This window comes from Lonchura striata, chromosome 3, assembly GCF_046129695.1.
Source record: "Lonchura striata isolate bLonStr1 chromosome 3, bLonStr1.mat, whole genome shotgun sequence".
Lineage (NCBI taxonomy): Eukaryota > Metazoa > Chordata > Aves > Passeriformes > Estrildidae > Lonchura > Lonchura striata.
Window position 1 is genome coordinate 87,678,321 of NC_134605.1, and position 16,152 is coordinate 87,694,472.

At 32.9% G+C, this 16,152-nt stretch overlaps 1 protein-coding gene across 1 annotated transcript in view; it reads left to right on the forward strand.

Moving 5' to 3' along the window:
* The window catches only part of LOC110468097 (protein eyes shut homolog), a 597,595-nt gene that overhangs the window by 268,818 nt on the left and 312,625 nt on the right, over positions 1 to 16,152 (forward strand). The window contains exon 21 of the mRNA XM_077782364.1: positions 1,371 to 1,623. Coding sequence (XP_077638490.1) covers positions 1,371 to 1,623 — 253 coding nt within the window. The remainder of the gene's footprint in view (positions 1 to 1,370; positions 1,624 to 16,152) is intronic.

Sequence of the window (16,152 nt, forward strand, 5' to 3'; positions counted from 1 at the left end):
ACATTAATTGGCCTGTTTGTCCTTTGTGTTTTGGAATACCGATACAGTGAATGATTTTATAAGATGCCATGAATTTACCAGATAGCTTGTCTGCTTGCCAAAACAAATTAAGAAGTTGATTGAAACAAACATGAATGCATCAAAATTACTCAAAACCCATCAATTTAACCTCTTCTGTTTTAAACCTCAAAAAATTTAAACTATTTATAAAGAAGTCATTTCAGTTTTCATGTTTGCATTTTTTCCAGTCTCTCTTGTCCTTCCTATTGTTTCTTAATATAATAAATTAATATAATAACTGACAGAGATCTCATAAAATATAAGCTGTCCCAAGCTCTGTGTGAATAGTCAACCAGGTAGACAAGAAAGACTATTTAGGCATTTGTCTGAAGGAAAGCGTGTAATGAACACATTCCCTAGAGCCTCTTGAGGTCTAGGGAAGGCTTGGATATTTTTAGATGTGCTCCAGTTGCAGGAGAAAATTCAGTCAGAAATTATATAATGATAATATGTTGTGAGAGATGTCTTTCTTCAGGGATGACAGTGAGTATATTTTAAATAGTTATCCAAAGATGTAGCATCCTTCTAAGAGAGCTGTAAGCTGTCTTTCTTCACGTAGCCTATTAGTTCATTGCAACAGAAGTGAAAATATAATGAACCCAGGCCTGACTTCAGCATATATTTATTTCACACTTCAAGAATGCGTTTAATTCACATAATTATTTCTTGCCTGTTTTACAGACCACTGAATGTGAACATATTTACTTTATTAATAGGGAGGACAATTCAGACTTTGCATGAATTTTTACTCTTGATAACAAAATAGGAAATGATTGCCTGGTCCAATTGGAGACTGCCACTATATATTTTCTTTTCTAAGTGTTGTCTGTGAATGCAAGGTATTAACAGGGAATGTGTGTAGATTTGGTAGCAACAGACAACAAACAATGGGATGCAAGGTACACAAGGAAAGAACATTAGCTTGCAAGTAAGAGCAAGCCATAGATTTTTAGACAGCTAAGTCCTCTGTAAAAAGTCTTTTTTAAACCTACGTTCTAACTGAAGAAATTTTAACTACTTTTTATTACTGGTAACAATATTATCTTTGATACTTTGCAATTGCAAGTCTGTAGGGAAATTATTTTTCTTGATTATCAGAATCAAAATGTCACTCAGTTAAAATTTAAAATATCCAACTATACCATTAAATTAGTTAAGGAATATTTTCCACATGGTATTTCCTTTTGAAAGTGTAAACAGCTTAATATAAGCAAACAATATTTTAGAATCAAAAGAAAGCAATAATTGTAACTAACTTCACTATGAAATGCCTTAAAAAAGTGTCCTTTTTTTTGAAAACTCTCTTTCAGGGACGAAGCTGTGAGCTTAATTACAATGATTGTCTTATACACTCCTGCTCCACTGGGTTTCTTTGTGTTGATGGAATAAACAATATCACCTGTTTACCTACTATGCCCCAAAGCAAGAAAACTCTCACTGAAGTGGCTGAAGTGTTTCCTGCTGAAATTTTAGACAATGGCCTTCCATCAGCACTGGCTGTGTCTATGGAACTTTGGTCTAAACATATTTCTCCTGATTTACATACAGGAGAAGTGTCCAAAGGTGAGTGGAAAGAGATTCTGAACAATGCATATATCAAACTTTTTCCTTGTTAATGCTTCTAAAATGGTAAGAATATTAGAAATATATTAATTTCAATTCTTAAGACTTTTTATTTCATATATTCCCTTCTAACTATTCTTTTGTATTTACTCCAAAATCCTTTCTTAATTGCATTTATATGTAACTTCAAAATTACTCTTTTCTCTCAAAATAATTTTCCCCAGTATCTTTCACGTCCAGTAAGGAAAATTCCACTTTCTTTTAGCTGGGTTTTCAGTTTTCCAGAGTCTACAATTTCATATGTCTCATATTGTTTTCAGTAATCTCTGATTCTAATGACAATCTTCCCTTTTTCCTTGGCTAGTCAGCAGGAGAGAAAGATAATTTGCCTTACTCCATGGGGACATTGATTCTTTTTTCCTAGTTCACGTGTTTTCTGAGTGCTTCTTTTTCTGTGCATCTAGATGTTTTTAGACTAATAATATATTGGAAAAACCTCTCAAAGTCTCTGCCATTCCAGTTGTTTGTAGTGATATTTTTTGGAAGCCAAAATTAGCTTATCCTGTTTAAAAATATTTGCCAAAAAGTCAAAAGTAACAGAAGTGCAACATTTCATTGTGAAGATTGTACCTTCATTGTCGCCTCTTCATTTTACTAAAAATAGTATTACACAGGTAGCATGTATGAGGCATTCTCTTTACAGATAGTTTCAGAATTTTTTGCTTCTATACCTCTGCAAATGGATTACTTGTATAAAAAATAAGCTGAGTCCTGTTTTGTTCTTTTAGTGTTTTTTTTTAGTTTTGGTTTGGTTTTGTTTTGGTTTTGTTTGGGGTTTTGATTGGTTTTTTATTTGTTTGATTTTTTATATGGGTAAATGAGTTTTAGAGAATTTTGGGTTTTGGTATGCAAAATTCTCTTGAGATTGGTTGATTGAGTGATGATTGACTGAACTGCTTGTTCTTCCTTTTTCTTCACAAGAATCATATACTCATCCTCCATTTTTTGATTGATATTGTCTGACTATTTTCCTTCAAAGACTGTCTGTTAATAATCATCATTTTCATCAGTTATGTTCTTTAAAGAGAGAAATATAAACTTGAGAAAATGATTAGCTAATGATAAACAGCTGACAACAGAGAAAATTCAGCTAATACTGGAGAAAAAACTGCATGATCCAGGCATGGAGATCAGTTGTTCATGAAGTCAGGGTATTTGTAAAAGTAAGTGAGACTCTTAAAATATTTTTAAAACAATCTGATCAAGTGTTCTTATGTATATCTTCTTCCTACAAAATCTTCAGGTATAAAGTTACCAATGGACACTGAAAAGTTGTCATTGTTTGAATCCCCTAATGATGAAATTTCCTACTTGGTTTTATTGGCACAAGTCACATCTGTGCAAAGAGAAATTTGTAAAATTTTAATGACAAACCATTTATTTTTTTACATACCTGTTATCCTGCTTCAATTTCTGCCTTATACAAGTATATTATCTATACTGTAGTGAAACAAATATATATATACAGCTATAGTGTAGTGACTGCTGTGTCTGACAAAGAACTCATGAGTGTGCCCTGTTACCTAGACCGCATGGTACATCTGCAGTGGAGTAGGTTCTGGCCTTTATCAGCTGGTGTTCTGTTGAGTTCCTCATTTCTATTCAGAGAACTTTCTGAGGTGGTGGAGTGTTTTTATACAAAGATAAAAGTGTCTGTCAAAGTTTCCAGGTGCTTGGAAGAGATTTATTGTCACCTGGCAGCAGCTGCTGTGGCACTTGCTGCCATACCTGTCACAGATGGGTATTCTTCACCTTCTGCCACACAGACTACTCGGTCAGTAGAGAAGCAGGTTGGAGGCTGCTACAATGCTGACAGAAGATCAGCAACAGAAGTTTCACCTCACTACATTAATCTTTTCAGGATTTCAGGTGTTCCTTTCATCATTCTTACAAATAAACTAAGGAGGTATTGCTACAGTTATAGTATATAAGTATAATCAACATTTTTAATGTAAAACAGGTACAGAGAAAAATGTTTATCTTTTGAGGTATTTTTTTTTTTTGTACGTAGTACAATTAACTTGCCACTTCTCGTTTCACAATGAGACAAATGATTGCTGCATTTTTTAAAAGCAGTACTACTTTTAGAACATTGCAAGATTTCAGAAATAAATTCAGGGAATTAAAAGGACATAGAAAAACCTAAGGATTCTGGAATTAGGTATTAGGGAATATTAATTAGTTTGTTCTACATTATTATACTATATAAATATATTATATTATATTATATTATATTATATTATATTATATTATATTATATTATATTATATTATATTATATTATATTATATTATATTATATTATATTTATTATATTATATTTAATATATTATATTTAATATATTATATATATAATATATTAAAATATATTTAATGTATAATATATATTATAGTATATTATAAAACAGAAAGAATACCCATAAAGCCAAGGAGACATTGTTTTGTTTTTTCGCTTTTTACTCTTTGCTTGAGGGCCTGTGTTGGAAAAAACTATTTTATATCATTGACTTAAAGCATTTAGGGGGGAGTTCTAGACCAGAAAAGATATGTATAAAGGTGCCAAAAAACAAATAAACCATTTTTGTGGGGTATAGAATACAGTTGTTTTCCTGTGAATGCTTGTCTACATAGGTTTCATTCTCAATATGCATACAGAAATTACACAGATCAAATTCATACTGCCATAACTGCCTCCTGATATTGTGCCTACATTCAAGAGGTCAAGTTGTCTGAGCATACGACTATGGATTTCCAGCTGATCAAGATATGACCTGAAAAGAGTTTTATTTGCATTTTTTGTTGTTGTTTTGGGGAGTTTTGTTAGCTTGATTTGGTTTTATAGTGAAAAAAATAGATCAGGAACAACAGCGAATCCCCAAAAGTAATAGCTGCCCTTATGCTGATGCATAAGGAAATTTTTTATTGGATGAAATAAGACTATTAAAAAGATAAGAAAAGCTCTTGGATGAGTAAGATCTTTAATACATAATCCATAGTAGAAGAAATATGTCAAGCTTTTAAACCTGATGTACTTTCCTATATTTAGTGTATTTGTTAATAATCATTATCTCTAAAACTTGAGAAAAAAATACTGATGACCCACCCACATAACTTGCAGTCTCTGAAACAACGTTGGGTACAATGTACTTTTCATATATTTTATAATATTTATTCGTGTCTGACAATCAGTAGATATATTACAGCAAGTTCTAAGATACCTTAGAGTAGCAGTGATCTCTAGAAAAGAGCTATGAGAGATGAGATATACCTGTCAGAAAAATATTTTTTTTATCTGGTCTGCAGGGGTAGTTTTCCACTGCCATGACATTGTTTGTGGCAAAAAATGTTTAGTAAATACATTTATTCTTAGAACAAAAGTATTTATTGTTATAGAAATTCTTTCATGTGACCAGAGGGGATGACCTAAGTTCTTAATCATATGTCTGTTAGCACTCTGTGAAGTTCTGTATGACTTTGTCCCTGTTTTCCATGCTCTGCCAGCAAGAAATTTTTGGCACAAATTGAATGCAGAGAACTTTCTTTTCTTTCTTTTCTTTCTTTTCTTTCTTTCTTTCTTTCTTTCTTTCTTTCTTTCTTTCTTTCTTTCTTTCTTTCTTTATTTCTTTCTTTTTCTTTCTTTCTTTTTCTTTCTTTCTTTCTTTCTTTCTTTCTTTCTCTTTCTCTTTCTTTTTTTCTTTCTTTTTTTCTTTCATTCTCTCTCTACTTCTTTCTCTCTCCTTCTCTCTTTCTCTTTCTCTCTTTCTTTCTTTCTTTCTCTCTCCTTTTCCCTTCCCCTTCCCCTTCCCCTTCCCCTTCCCCTTCCCCTTCCCCTTCCCCCATCCTGTTAGGGCAGCCAAGCCTTGAAACAAGTTGTCCAGAGATTGCAGTTTCCACCCTTGGACATAGAATCAAACTAGGCAATGTCCTGACAAACCTGTTGTAGCTGACCCTACTGTGGGGAGGTGAGATTAAATTAGATAAACTTCAGAGATCCCTTCAAACCTCAATTACTCTGGATTCTGTGGTACCTTGTAATGGTTAGGACAGAATTGCCTTCAGACATTGTTTATTATTATTTATTATATTATTATTAACTCTTTGAATTTACTTCTATGCAAGCATTCAGTCACCAAGAGTGGGATTCATTTTACCTGTAGCTATCCATTCATTAATCTGTGTAAACTATATCACTGTAATAAATGAAGAAAAATCACACCATCTGCTTTAGATGCCTGTTCTGGGATAGGATGCAAACTTTTCTCCTTTCCTTAATATATATTATTCTCCTACTTTGGGTTTTGGCAAAGGAATTGAATATTGCTTTAAATGTTCTGCTTTTGTAATGTATGTGGATGGTAGAGCTCACAAAGACATTTAAAAGACAAAACCCAACAGAACCAGATATGAATGCTAACAACACATCTGCTACTACACAGCAGCTAACTGGATTTACTTCTATTAATTATGGAGAAAAAACATACATTAAAAAAAATACTTTACTGAAGTGGATTTTCATCCCTCTATTGAGTCACCTACTTTCACTGCCTGTGTTCAATATTTCATTATTTCCTTTAAGACTGCCTAAAGTATCAAATATGTTCTGAACATATCACTAATAGTCAAACTGGTACATTACTACAAAGCTCTTCCTGTTCTGTATTATTTTGTTTAAAATCTTGCTCTGCAAAAATCCCAATTTTGATTACATTTTGGTTAAACACCCCTATCATAAATTAAATTTCAGGGTTTTTGATTTTACACACTGCTTTTCTTTGTAATGTAATGCTTTTTCAGCATTCTCCTTAATCAAGTTCTATTCAATTACAGCAGGGTACACTTGGTTTCTGAAAAATGTTGAAACTACATGAAGCATTTGCCACCTAATCTGTCTTCATCATATTGAATTGTTTATGTTATATTCACTGGATATCTCATCACTCTCATTATTCCTTTAAGCTTTGTCTTTTATCAGTTCAGCCAGACATATTACTATTCATTCCATTGTAATTTCCCTGTTCTCAGTATCTCTAATCATATGCTGTTTTTAAACACTTGTTATTATATCTGCCACATCAAGAAGGCAATTACTTTTGACATAGTGAAGTTACTAGCTATGTAGGTTAGCATGGAATTTCATGCAAAGTGAGTGCTTTGAACACTGATGCATTATTTGCAGTTTAATTGTAATTGATAGAAGCTTGAACTTGGTAACTTTCCAGGCCTCTTTCACAAGCAGTCATTTTCCCTAGAGTTCTGAAAAGATGACCTAAAAGAGTAATCACAAGCCTGGCCTACTTCTGGTTTTACTTAAGTGCAACCTGCTGCCCTGCAGGCAAAAGCATTTTGATAGTCTGCAACTTTTAAGTGTATTTTTTACTCTGCTGTGTGCTCAGACATCTAAGCAAGGCAGATGTATAGGAAAATCTGTGGGAATTCTTTGTAAATGGCTGTCACAATTTTAACAAAAATTAAAATAAAAATTTTAAAAAATTAAACTTTCATTTAAAAACTATACATAATTTGATATTTTCTAGGTTTCTGTATCAAAGTAAACTTAAATTCCCTTTTGAGCTGAAAAATATCTTCTGTTTTCTAATAATCAAAAGTGTTCTAGTAATATCTAAATGTCTTCTATGCATTGTCCATCTGCTCAGAGATTCATTGTGCTTCATAATCCTAGCTACATTAAAGCAGAAAGACTCATGATATTGGAAATAAAACTCTTGCCATACCTGCCAATGAAAGCAAATATTGAGTTTCAGCTATGAGGTAACTGAGAACATTATTTATGCCACTCAGTATCTCTTGTCATTTAGAGTTTCAAAGCCAGTGAGATCCATGAGCATCATCTGCTCCTGGAACAGGGAAATATTCCATAGCATCTTCTGTGTTTGAAAAATGTTACTCTAAGAAACTTCCTACAGGCTAGTTAACTTCCATATGATTGGAAAATAACAAACAAACAAAAAACAAAACAAACACAAAACAACCAAAAATACATTGACTAGTACAAGCATTTCTGGTTTAGGGAAGTTATTTTTTTTTCCTGTAGCTCAAAAGATTTTCCTTGATATTTTGAATACTGTCAGCATTCTATGTTAAGATTGTTTTGTTTTGTAGATTTTTGAACCAAGCAAACTATATAACATGTGGGCTAATATTCATCAGCATAGCAAGTGTACTGTTTTGAAAATTTTAAAATGTCATTTGTGTAGTGGGTTCTGAGGAACCTAAAACAATTAGGATTACTTTTTCTTTGAAGAATAGCAAATAAAATATATGACGTATTCCGTGTAGCTCGCACTTTGCATTTACATTTCAGAGCAGTTATTGAATTATGCTTTGTTCTTATACCTTATTTTGATTATATTGTAAATGAATCATAATTATCAACTTATACAGTTTAAAATAAGAAGGGATTTTAGAGTAATCAGAACCTCTGAGTAAGTCTTTCTCTTGTTATTTATTCCACAAACCTATTTTCTGGCATAATATGAAAAGTATCCCAAATGCACAGATTGCTCCTCAGAGGCAGTGTTACATTCCCTGGAGTTAAGTAATCCTTAGGAATGATTTAGCAGCATTCAGGAAATGTAAACACTGTCAGTTCAGCTTTTTCTTCATCTCAGTTTGAGGAAGTAGAGAGATTCCTGTATGACTCCCTTGAGCAAGTAACTGGTCACCAGCAGTGGTAATTTCTGATAGTGTCTGGGATCTGAACCAAAGAGAGGAGTACAACAGGAAGGTTGCACTATTGGATTCTAGTGCAAGGTCTCTAGTCTTGTAATTGAAAAGCATTCTTCAAAATCTTAGCAAACTTGATCTGTAGTGAAGTTTAAGTAATGTGAATTCCTTCTCAGAAAAAAAAAAAAAAAAAAGGAAAATCATTCTTTACCTTTGGATGGGATCTCTGCTTACATGGATATTACAGTAAAATAGAGGAACTGTTGGCTAACCATTATCTATAAATCTCAGTTTTGTTTTCAGATCTCTCATATGTGTACAGATGTAAAGAGGTTAGTGTGCTTTGGAAAATAAAAGAAGGAAAAAAACAAATCCTCCAAAATGCTGTGATATGTGCTTGTAAATGAAGTAAGTTGTAGGATGGGGAGGGTAAAATGGAAAAATTGTATGTCATAGATGGATGGGGAACATTGTAGGGTCAGGACAAGACAAAATGAACCTATACACAGTGAGGTAACAGGGGATAGGATATCTGGAGTTTTTAGGAACATGCTTAGGAACAAGACTTGAAATAGTACATATTATTGGTCTGAAGAAAAGTAAAGTGCCTGTACTCTTCCTGGGTACTCCGCAGCTTCTGTCAATGTGTCAGTTTTAAAAATTTCTGTATTTATTCTGGTGGAAGCAAGAGGTAATACCTTCTCACGAGTAAAGCAGTATCCCTACTGCATTGTGTCATGTTGCCTCACCATTTTACCCTCTTATTATCTCAAATTTTAACAGCCTTGTAGATTTGTGAGCAACAATGGCTTCTGCACCTCAAACCTTTGACCAGAGGGTTTGTGATATTTCAGGTAGCCAGTAAATCTTTATGTGCAGTTATGGAAAACATAAAATGACTTCATAAGCCAATCCTACTTTTTCTTTTGATGTCACATGGGTCAACATGTCACAAAGATTAAGCTGATTACTCAATACTCTTGAGATAATTGTGCCTGATTAACAGTAAGCTGCCCTGTGACTTGGCTTAGCCTCCCAGCAATTTTTCATATATAGCTTTTATTTTTTTATTCTTCTTGAAAAGAAAGGCACAACATATTTTTCACTATTAGTAAGCACACAATGTGGAGCTGGAGCAATTTCTCTCAAGTCCTTGTTGTCTTAGCTCTGCTTCAGAAATTAGAGGTGCCTTAAGTAGCTTTAAATGACTGTCCATTTATGTATAACTAAGCAGTTGCTAAGTGCTTGTTTGCAGAAGGGAAAGGCTATGCCTATTCTGCATATCTAAACAGATCAAGAATATACCAAATGAAAAATGTTTTATTGTTCTTATTGGCTGGAAAAGGCTGCTCTCCAGCTAAAGTTTGTATCTTACAGCTTTTCTGTCAATATTTTCTGTTCTGTGGGCTAAAGAAAAAAATTATTTAGCCTATCTTGGTATGATTTATTGAAAACAGTCTTTTTTTCCTTGCAAGCTCGGCAGGTGCAAACTTGTTAATCCTTACTTACATCATGATTTGCCTTTTAGCAAACTGACATATATTCAAATACCAAAGAAATGATGCAGTTTAAAGTGTCACAAACACTAAGTCATATGGCAGCTCAGTAATTTTGTCTACCACAAGCAGGTTTTACACTATTAACTCCAAAAGAATAATTTGAGAATGACCTTTTAGAACTAATCGCTGTTCAGAATTTATTTAGTATCACAATAATTAAGTCAGGAAAATTTGGAAGGGATAAAATATACTGAAGGTAGTTACTTTAGAAATATGAGTTCCTATCCAATCTTTCAGGATATAAGTAGGACTGAAAGAATATTTTTCCTTACACAGAACAGCAATTCCGTTCCAGTGTTGTGCTTCTTTAATAGATAACACTGTGTATTTAAATCCTGGAGCCAATTTCTCACTCATCATACAACATGGTCCAGCAGAATGCTGGACATTGCATCCAGAAGGATACAGTGAGGGACATTATAAAGAGTTCAAAGAGATTGTACCTAATAGCTTCCCTAGATAACTAGGTGAGTTACCCTGTCATAGAAGGAAATCAAGTTTGATAAACAGGACTCCCTGTTCATGAGGCCCTGCTGGCTGTGACTAATGACTGTGTTGTCCTCCATGTGTTTCTCAATACTCCCCAGACCTGTATTTTCCATTATTTTAGGGGGCATTGAAGTGAGAATGACAAGCCTCTAGTTTCCAGGGTACTCTTTGAAAACCAGGACAACATTTTCTAACTTCCAATTAACTGGGACCTCTCTGGATTCCAAAAGCCACTTGAAAATAATCCATTTTAATGGATTATTTTGAATATATTTATCTCCATAAATATTAGTAAAAATAATAGGGTGGTTTTTTTTTGGCAAGAGGAATTTAACTTCTTTTATACTGTAAAATAGAAGCACTCTGAGGGAAATGGAATTTTAAACAAAATGTAGACAGATTAGATTTTTTAATAGATTTTTTTAATACACCTCAATAAAAATATGTTATCTTAAACATTCTTTTTAGAATTAACCTCAGCATGACTGTTAGTATCTGTGTTTGATTTGAAGGATAAGAACTGTCCAGTATATATTTTTTTCTCTGTTGAAGAGAGATGAAAAGTGTCTGATACTGGACACAAATCTGCTACATATTTCTTATTTTGAAGGACATGTTTCAAACTTTCTATTATGTAATGCTCTAGTATTTCCTCTTAAATTTAACCTTGGCACCAGGTTTTTCAGTTATTCTGGTGTTTGTGGCTTCTGTGGCTTCTGTGAACCCTTTTCATGTAAGTAGAGTATGTTTCAGACCTTTAGAAATATCACGACTTCGAGATCTGAAAGTTTATCGGCCTCCAAAAATATAGAACTCTTCCAAGACGCATTACATCTGATTAGCCCACCTATCTCTCTGTGAGTCCTCATAATAATTGGAAGAGGGAGAATCGCTAACTGTTTAGACACTCAGCTGCAGCTTTCAGCTGTGGCTATATGACATCTGGTAAACAAGCTTCACATGCTGGCTAGATTTATGTGAATGTGGTTACAGGTTCTTTTAGACCAAAAAATATCTATTTTGTATTGAATTTATTTTAGTACTTTGAAATTAAAAATATTGAATTTCAGAATTAAATATAAACTAAGAACTTCATTATTGGGATTAGAAATGGACTTAATATACTATACTTATTTTTTCATTGGTCTATATCAAAAGGCAGTAGAGGGAAAGAAGTGATGGGATTTAATTATTTTCCATATCATGCATTGAAGCAGATAGGTCTATTATTCTACTTATTTCTTTAGTTAATTATTTCTTATTTCTTAAGTTAATTATTCTAACTTTGTTAATTTTTTCTTCTAGTAATTGTTTGCCTTTTATATTCTGCCTTTTTTCTTAACCTGAAATGTCAAAATGATATAGAGTATCTATCAGTGATGCTCTGATGCTAAGTTATAATCCTGACCACTTCTAAAATTGTGAACCATTAAATCTTGCAGCTTTTATTTAAGACTACTGGATAGACATCATGTTGAAAGATAGGTTCCTGTTCAAGACTGAAAAATAGAGCCAAGGTCTATAATACTGACTCAACCAAAATTCCTTAGTTATGGGAGACTGTTTTCACTGTAACCTCTCTGGATTTTTTTTCCACATTGAAGAGACTTTCTCAAGATCAAGTAAAGAACTGTTAAACTCTGTTATTTATCTTCCATTCACTTAAAGATAGTAGCTTCAGGAATCATATAAAACAATATGTGAGGACAAGGACTTGGCAAAACTTCTGAATTTACATTCCTATTGGTCAGTAGTCCAGGAGATGAACCTCAGTAGCTCACATAAACAAAAATAGAAGAATAGCTTGGTTAGAAATTCAGCCTTCAAACTTTTGTTTAAGATTTAGATTGTTCATATTAACAGCATGCTATAAGCATTAGAATTGCCAACTCCTGGTTAAGGAATAAAACCACCTCAATCCTCCAACCACAGTAAGCAGTTGAAGTTATACCTATATTGAGTATGGAGCACTTCAGTATAAATTCACTGTATTTTACTTGAGCTGCTTCTACAGGCAAAGTGTATATTAGATAATGATTTAGATAATATGTTTCAGTTATTCCTCCATGAGCTAGTATGGCCTGATCAGGAATTGATACTACTGGCATAGAAACTATGCACTGAATTTTGGTTTAGAGTGAAACACAATATCCTTTATTTATTGGGTTTATCTTTGTCTGCCTACTCCAGCCTACATCCCCAAATTACTGCTGGGGTCACAGGAGAGGTTTTTGAGACCATGGGAAAGAAATGGCTGTAGGCACCCTCCTAGTTTAAAGTCATGCCCTTTCTGCTTCTGTTCTCTTTGAAAGTATACTAACATGTCTGACACAGCTGCACAGTGAAGCACTTGAACAAACACATTTTTTGGACATCTTGGGACTCATAAGAATTCCTGAGTTTGGATAAAATGGAATGGTGATGCTTTCCATATTTTGAGATGGAATTTGTGCTTTGGGGCATCTTAAGACTTTTATGAATTTTGAAATATTTGAAAACATTGCAAATGCCAGCATCCCAATTTCAGAAAAGAGTTATTTTTATCTTTTCAGTTTTCATTATTTTGGTTACAGTATCTTCTATATTTATCCTGGATTTTAGAGCTCTTTCTTTTTTTGGTTCTTAAATCATCAAGTCACTAATTCGTGCTGTGTAACGGTGTAAAATGAATGTTGGAAGCGCGGAGCAAATAAACATAAAGAGGGCCATGCCTTTAGTGAAGTAACAGCTCTGGTCCTTTGTATGTTTTCTTAAGATAGCTAGAAATTCCTTTCTTTATCATATTATGAAATATTTCAGACATCTAAAAAGTAATGGTTACAATATACATTTCTAAACTTGTGTCAGTAACTGCTAACTTGAACCTATTTCATCATTACTAATACGAGAGTCAGTAAAAGCTCAGAAATGACAAAAATATGTATATATTATAATCTGCTCTTTCTCAACTGTAAATAGTGTTGTAGTTAAGTCGCGTACATTTCAGAATTATATTTCTTTCTAACCAGTTGACTTCACTAAAATATTTACTTAGATTTGAACATAAATGGTACAACTGTATGCATAAGTGAGACTTCCATTCAATAGATGAATAAAACATTTATCAAAGGTACAAGAAAGAAAAAGTGCACTAATTGTTCTGATTATTTATAATATACTTTTAAACTTGCCAGTTCCTATCTACTAAATAATATTCCAAGACTGACTTTTTTTCCTGAGAGTCTCCCACATAGTAAGCATAAAAAGTTTATTGGTGAATCCACCTAAGGCTGATGTTGCACCCATTAATTTGGGGTATTTTTAATTTTATATTTAGGTTTCTTGTTTTGGTTGTCTGTGCCTGTTTTGTTCTGGAACATATCCGTAACACCAAATATAAGCAATGTTCACTTGAGTGCCAGGGTTAACAGTAAGATACTGCTTCAATGCCATTAGCAGAATTCTCATCAGAAAGGCAGGGCATTTTTTTTACTCCTTAGTGTTATGATAAGACTACATATAAATATTTATAAATATTAATGTTTATGTAGGTATATATTTCATAGGACGGCAAGTTCTGTTTACAGTCCTACAAGAATTTGCTAATGGGTGTAATGCTTCCTGTCATGAACTTCATTTTAACGTGTGCAAGTTGCAGAAACTAAGCCTCAGCTAGCTATATATGTTTTGTTACACCAATTTTAAAATATTTGTATGCTCTGTGAGTTTTTCTTTTAAAAATAGAGATATTTTCTTTATGTATATTATATATCACTATTATATACATTTTTTCAGTGTGGTACATTTTTTTAGTGTGGTTAACTAAAAATTGCCTTTACTGCCTTATTTTTTTTTTTAATAACTGCCTTATTTTTTAAATTAGGAAAAAGGAGCAAATAAAGTTTCAGTGAGTTATTATTAATTAAGGTTATTTAAAGTTACTTTTATTGAAGCACCTTCTTTGCTACTTAAAAATCATTACTGTTATTGCTATAGCAACTGTTGAAGGTATCATGCTCTGTTTGCAGGGTAAGAAGGTGTGGGTCATACAAATTATACAGATGTTCCCAGATTTAATTTGTAAAAGCTGTTTAAATAACCACTTCACTGAACTCCAGCACTATAAACATTGTTCTCTATGTTTTAGAGCTATTAAAGCTTAATCCACTACATTTGTAATGAATGGGTAATCAGTGCTCTTTACTAATTTAAAATGAAAATTTTCAATACCAACATTTACTTCAGTAAAATAACTTTAGTTGTTGTAATAAAGCACTACCTTGATGAGATTACAAAGTATCCACTCATAAGCAAAAAGTTCATTATAAAACTTCTGAATACTTTTTTCCTAAAGCTCTGCTTTTAGATAATGCTTTACGCTAAAAACTACTTTGGTTTTGTAGTACTACAGGCTGCTATTATAAGCAGCTTTCACTTATCAATCAGTCAAAGTGCTTGTATGATGCAAGTGTGATACAAGCTTGATTCAGTTATTACTGGTAACTGTTTCATTCAGATTTTTGTTAGGAAAAAACACAGTAAGAGTGACAAGAAATGCAATAACAATTCTGCAAGTAATTAAGTGTTTGCCTAATGCATAGGGTAATCCCTGGGAATGTAATTTGCTGGGCATAATACAGCATTGGCTCATAAAATGTAATCAACTGCTTATGCAGGTGCATTTCATCTGTGGAAATGAAGCAAAGAAATTACTCATCCTTCTAAGCAGTGGGAGGTAAGGTCAACATGTTTTTGTTTCCCAGGAGATGACAGATGACGAGGTGAGATTGATTTCATAATTGAAAGTCCCAGCAGGCTCAAAAGAAAAACAGCACAGTGTTTCAAGGGAAAAAATATTCTAATGTACTTTAATATTTGTCAGTTTTTGATTCATTTAAATTTAGATGCCTAACTGTAAGGTTCAAACTTAAATAAATACTAACTAAATTTTTTAAAATAGCATTTTCCATTTAGCGACAGGTGGTAACTTTATATTTACAATCATTATAATATGTGTGTTTTTTTCATAAAGGTTATTTTTAAGGTCAGATTTTCCAAGAAATTATGTTCTATCTGTAAAGGACATTGATTTCTGCTGGTGTAACAAACTGCATAGAGTTCTACTTATCAACACAGAAAGTTACTGTGTGAGTACAGCCATTCCCACTGCCTCAGGTTGCAGTGGTGCCTTTAATGGTCTTAAAACTAGAACATTCTTAAATGCTTCATCAGAACTCAACTTTTTTTCCATCTTCGGATCCTAGTCAGAATTTCAGAGACTGTGAAATAAAACCTTTGAAATTAGAGAAAAACAAGGAGTTACACTGAGCATCATTTCAGAATAAACTGCCTTTGAATACTGTGGGACTTTCCCTATTCCTTTTGCTTTTAGTGTCTTGACATTGTACTTGATATTAGATTAACAGGCTTTACTTATGCAGATAATGTATGCTTCTAAATGGAAAATTATAATCAAGTGAACAAACCTCCCACAATGTAGTAATCAAATAGAAACTTTCCTGCCCTTTCTCAGAAAGTTACAGTAATATTTGAATTAATGAATCACATTGGTTTTTATTTTATTCATGAGCAAAATTATTTGTAATTAGAATATTAAACTCCATTCAATTAAACGCCAAATATACAACCTGAGTCTACAATTGAATGAAACATCTGATCTTGCAGATCACTGCATGTGACACCTACCACATATACTAAAATTACTGTATCTAGAGACAGAACTGATCAGTAATTACTTTT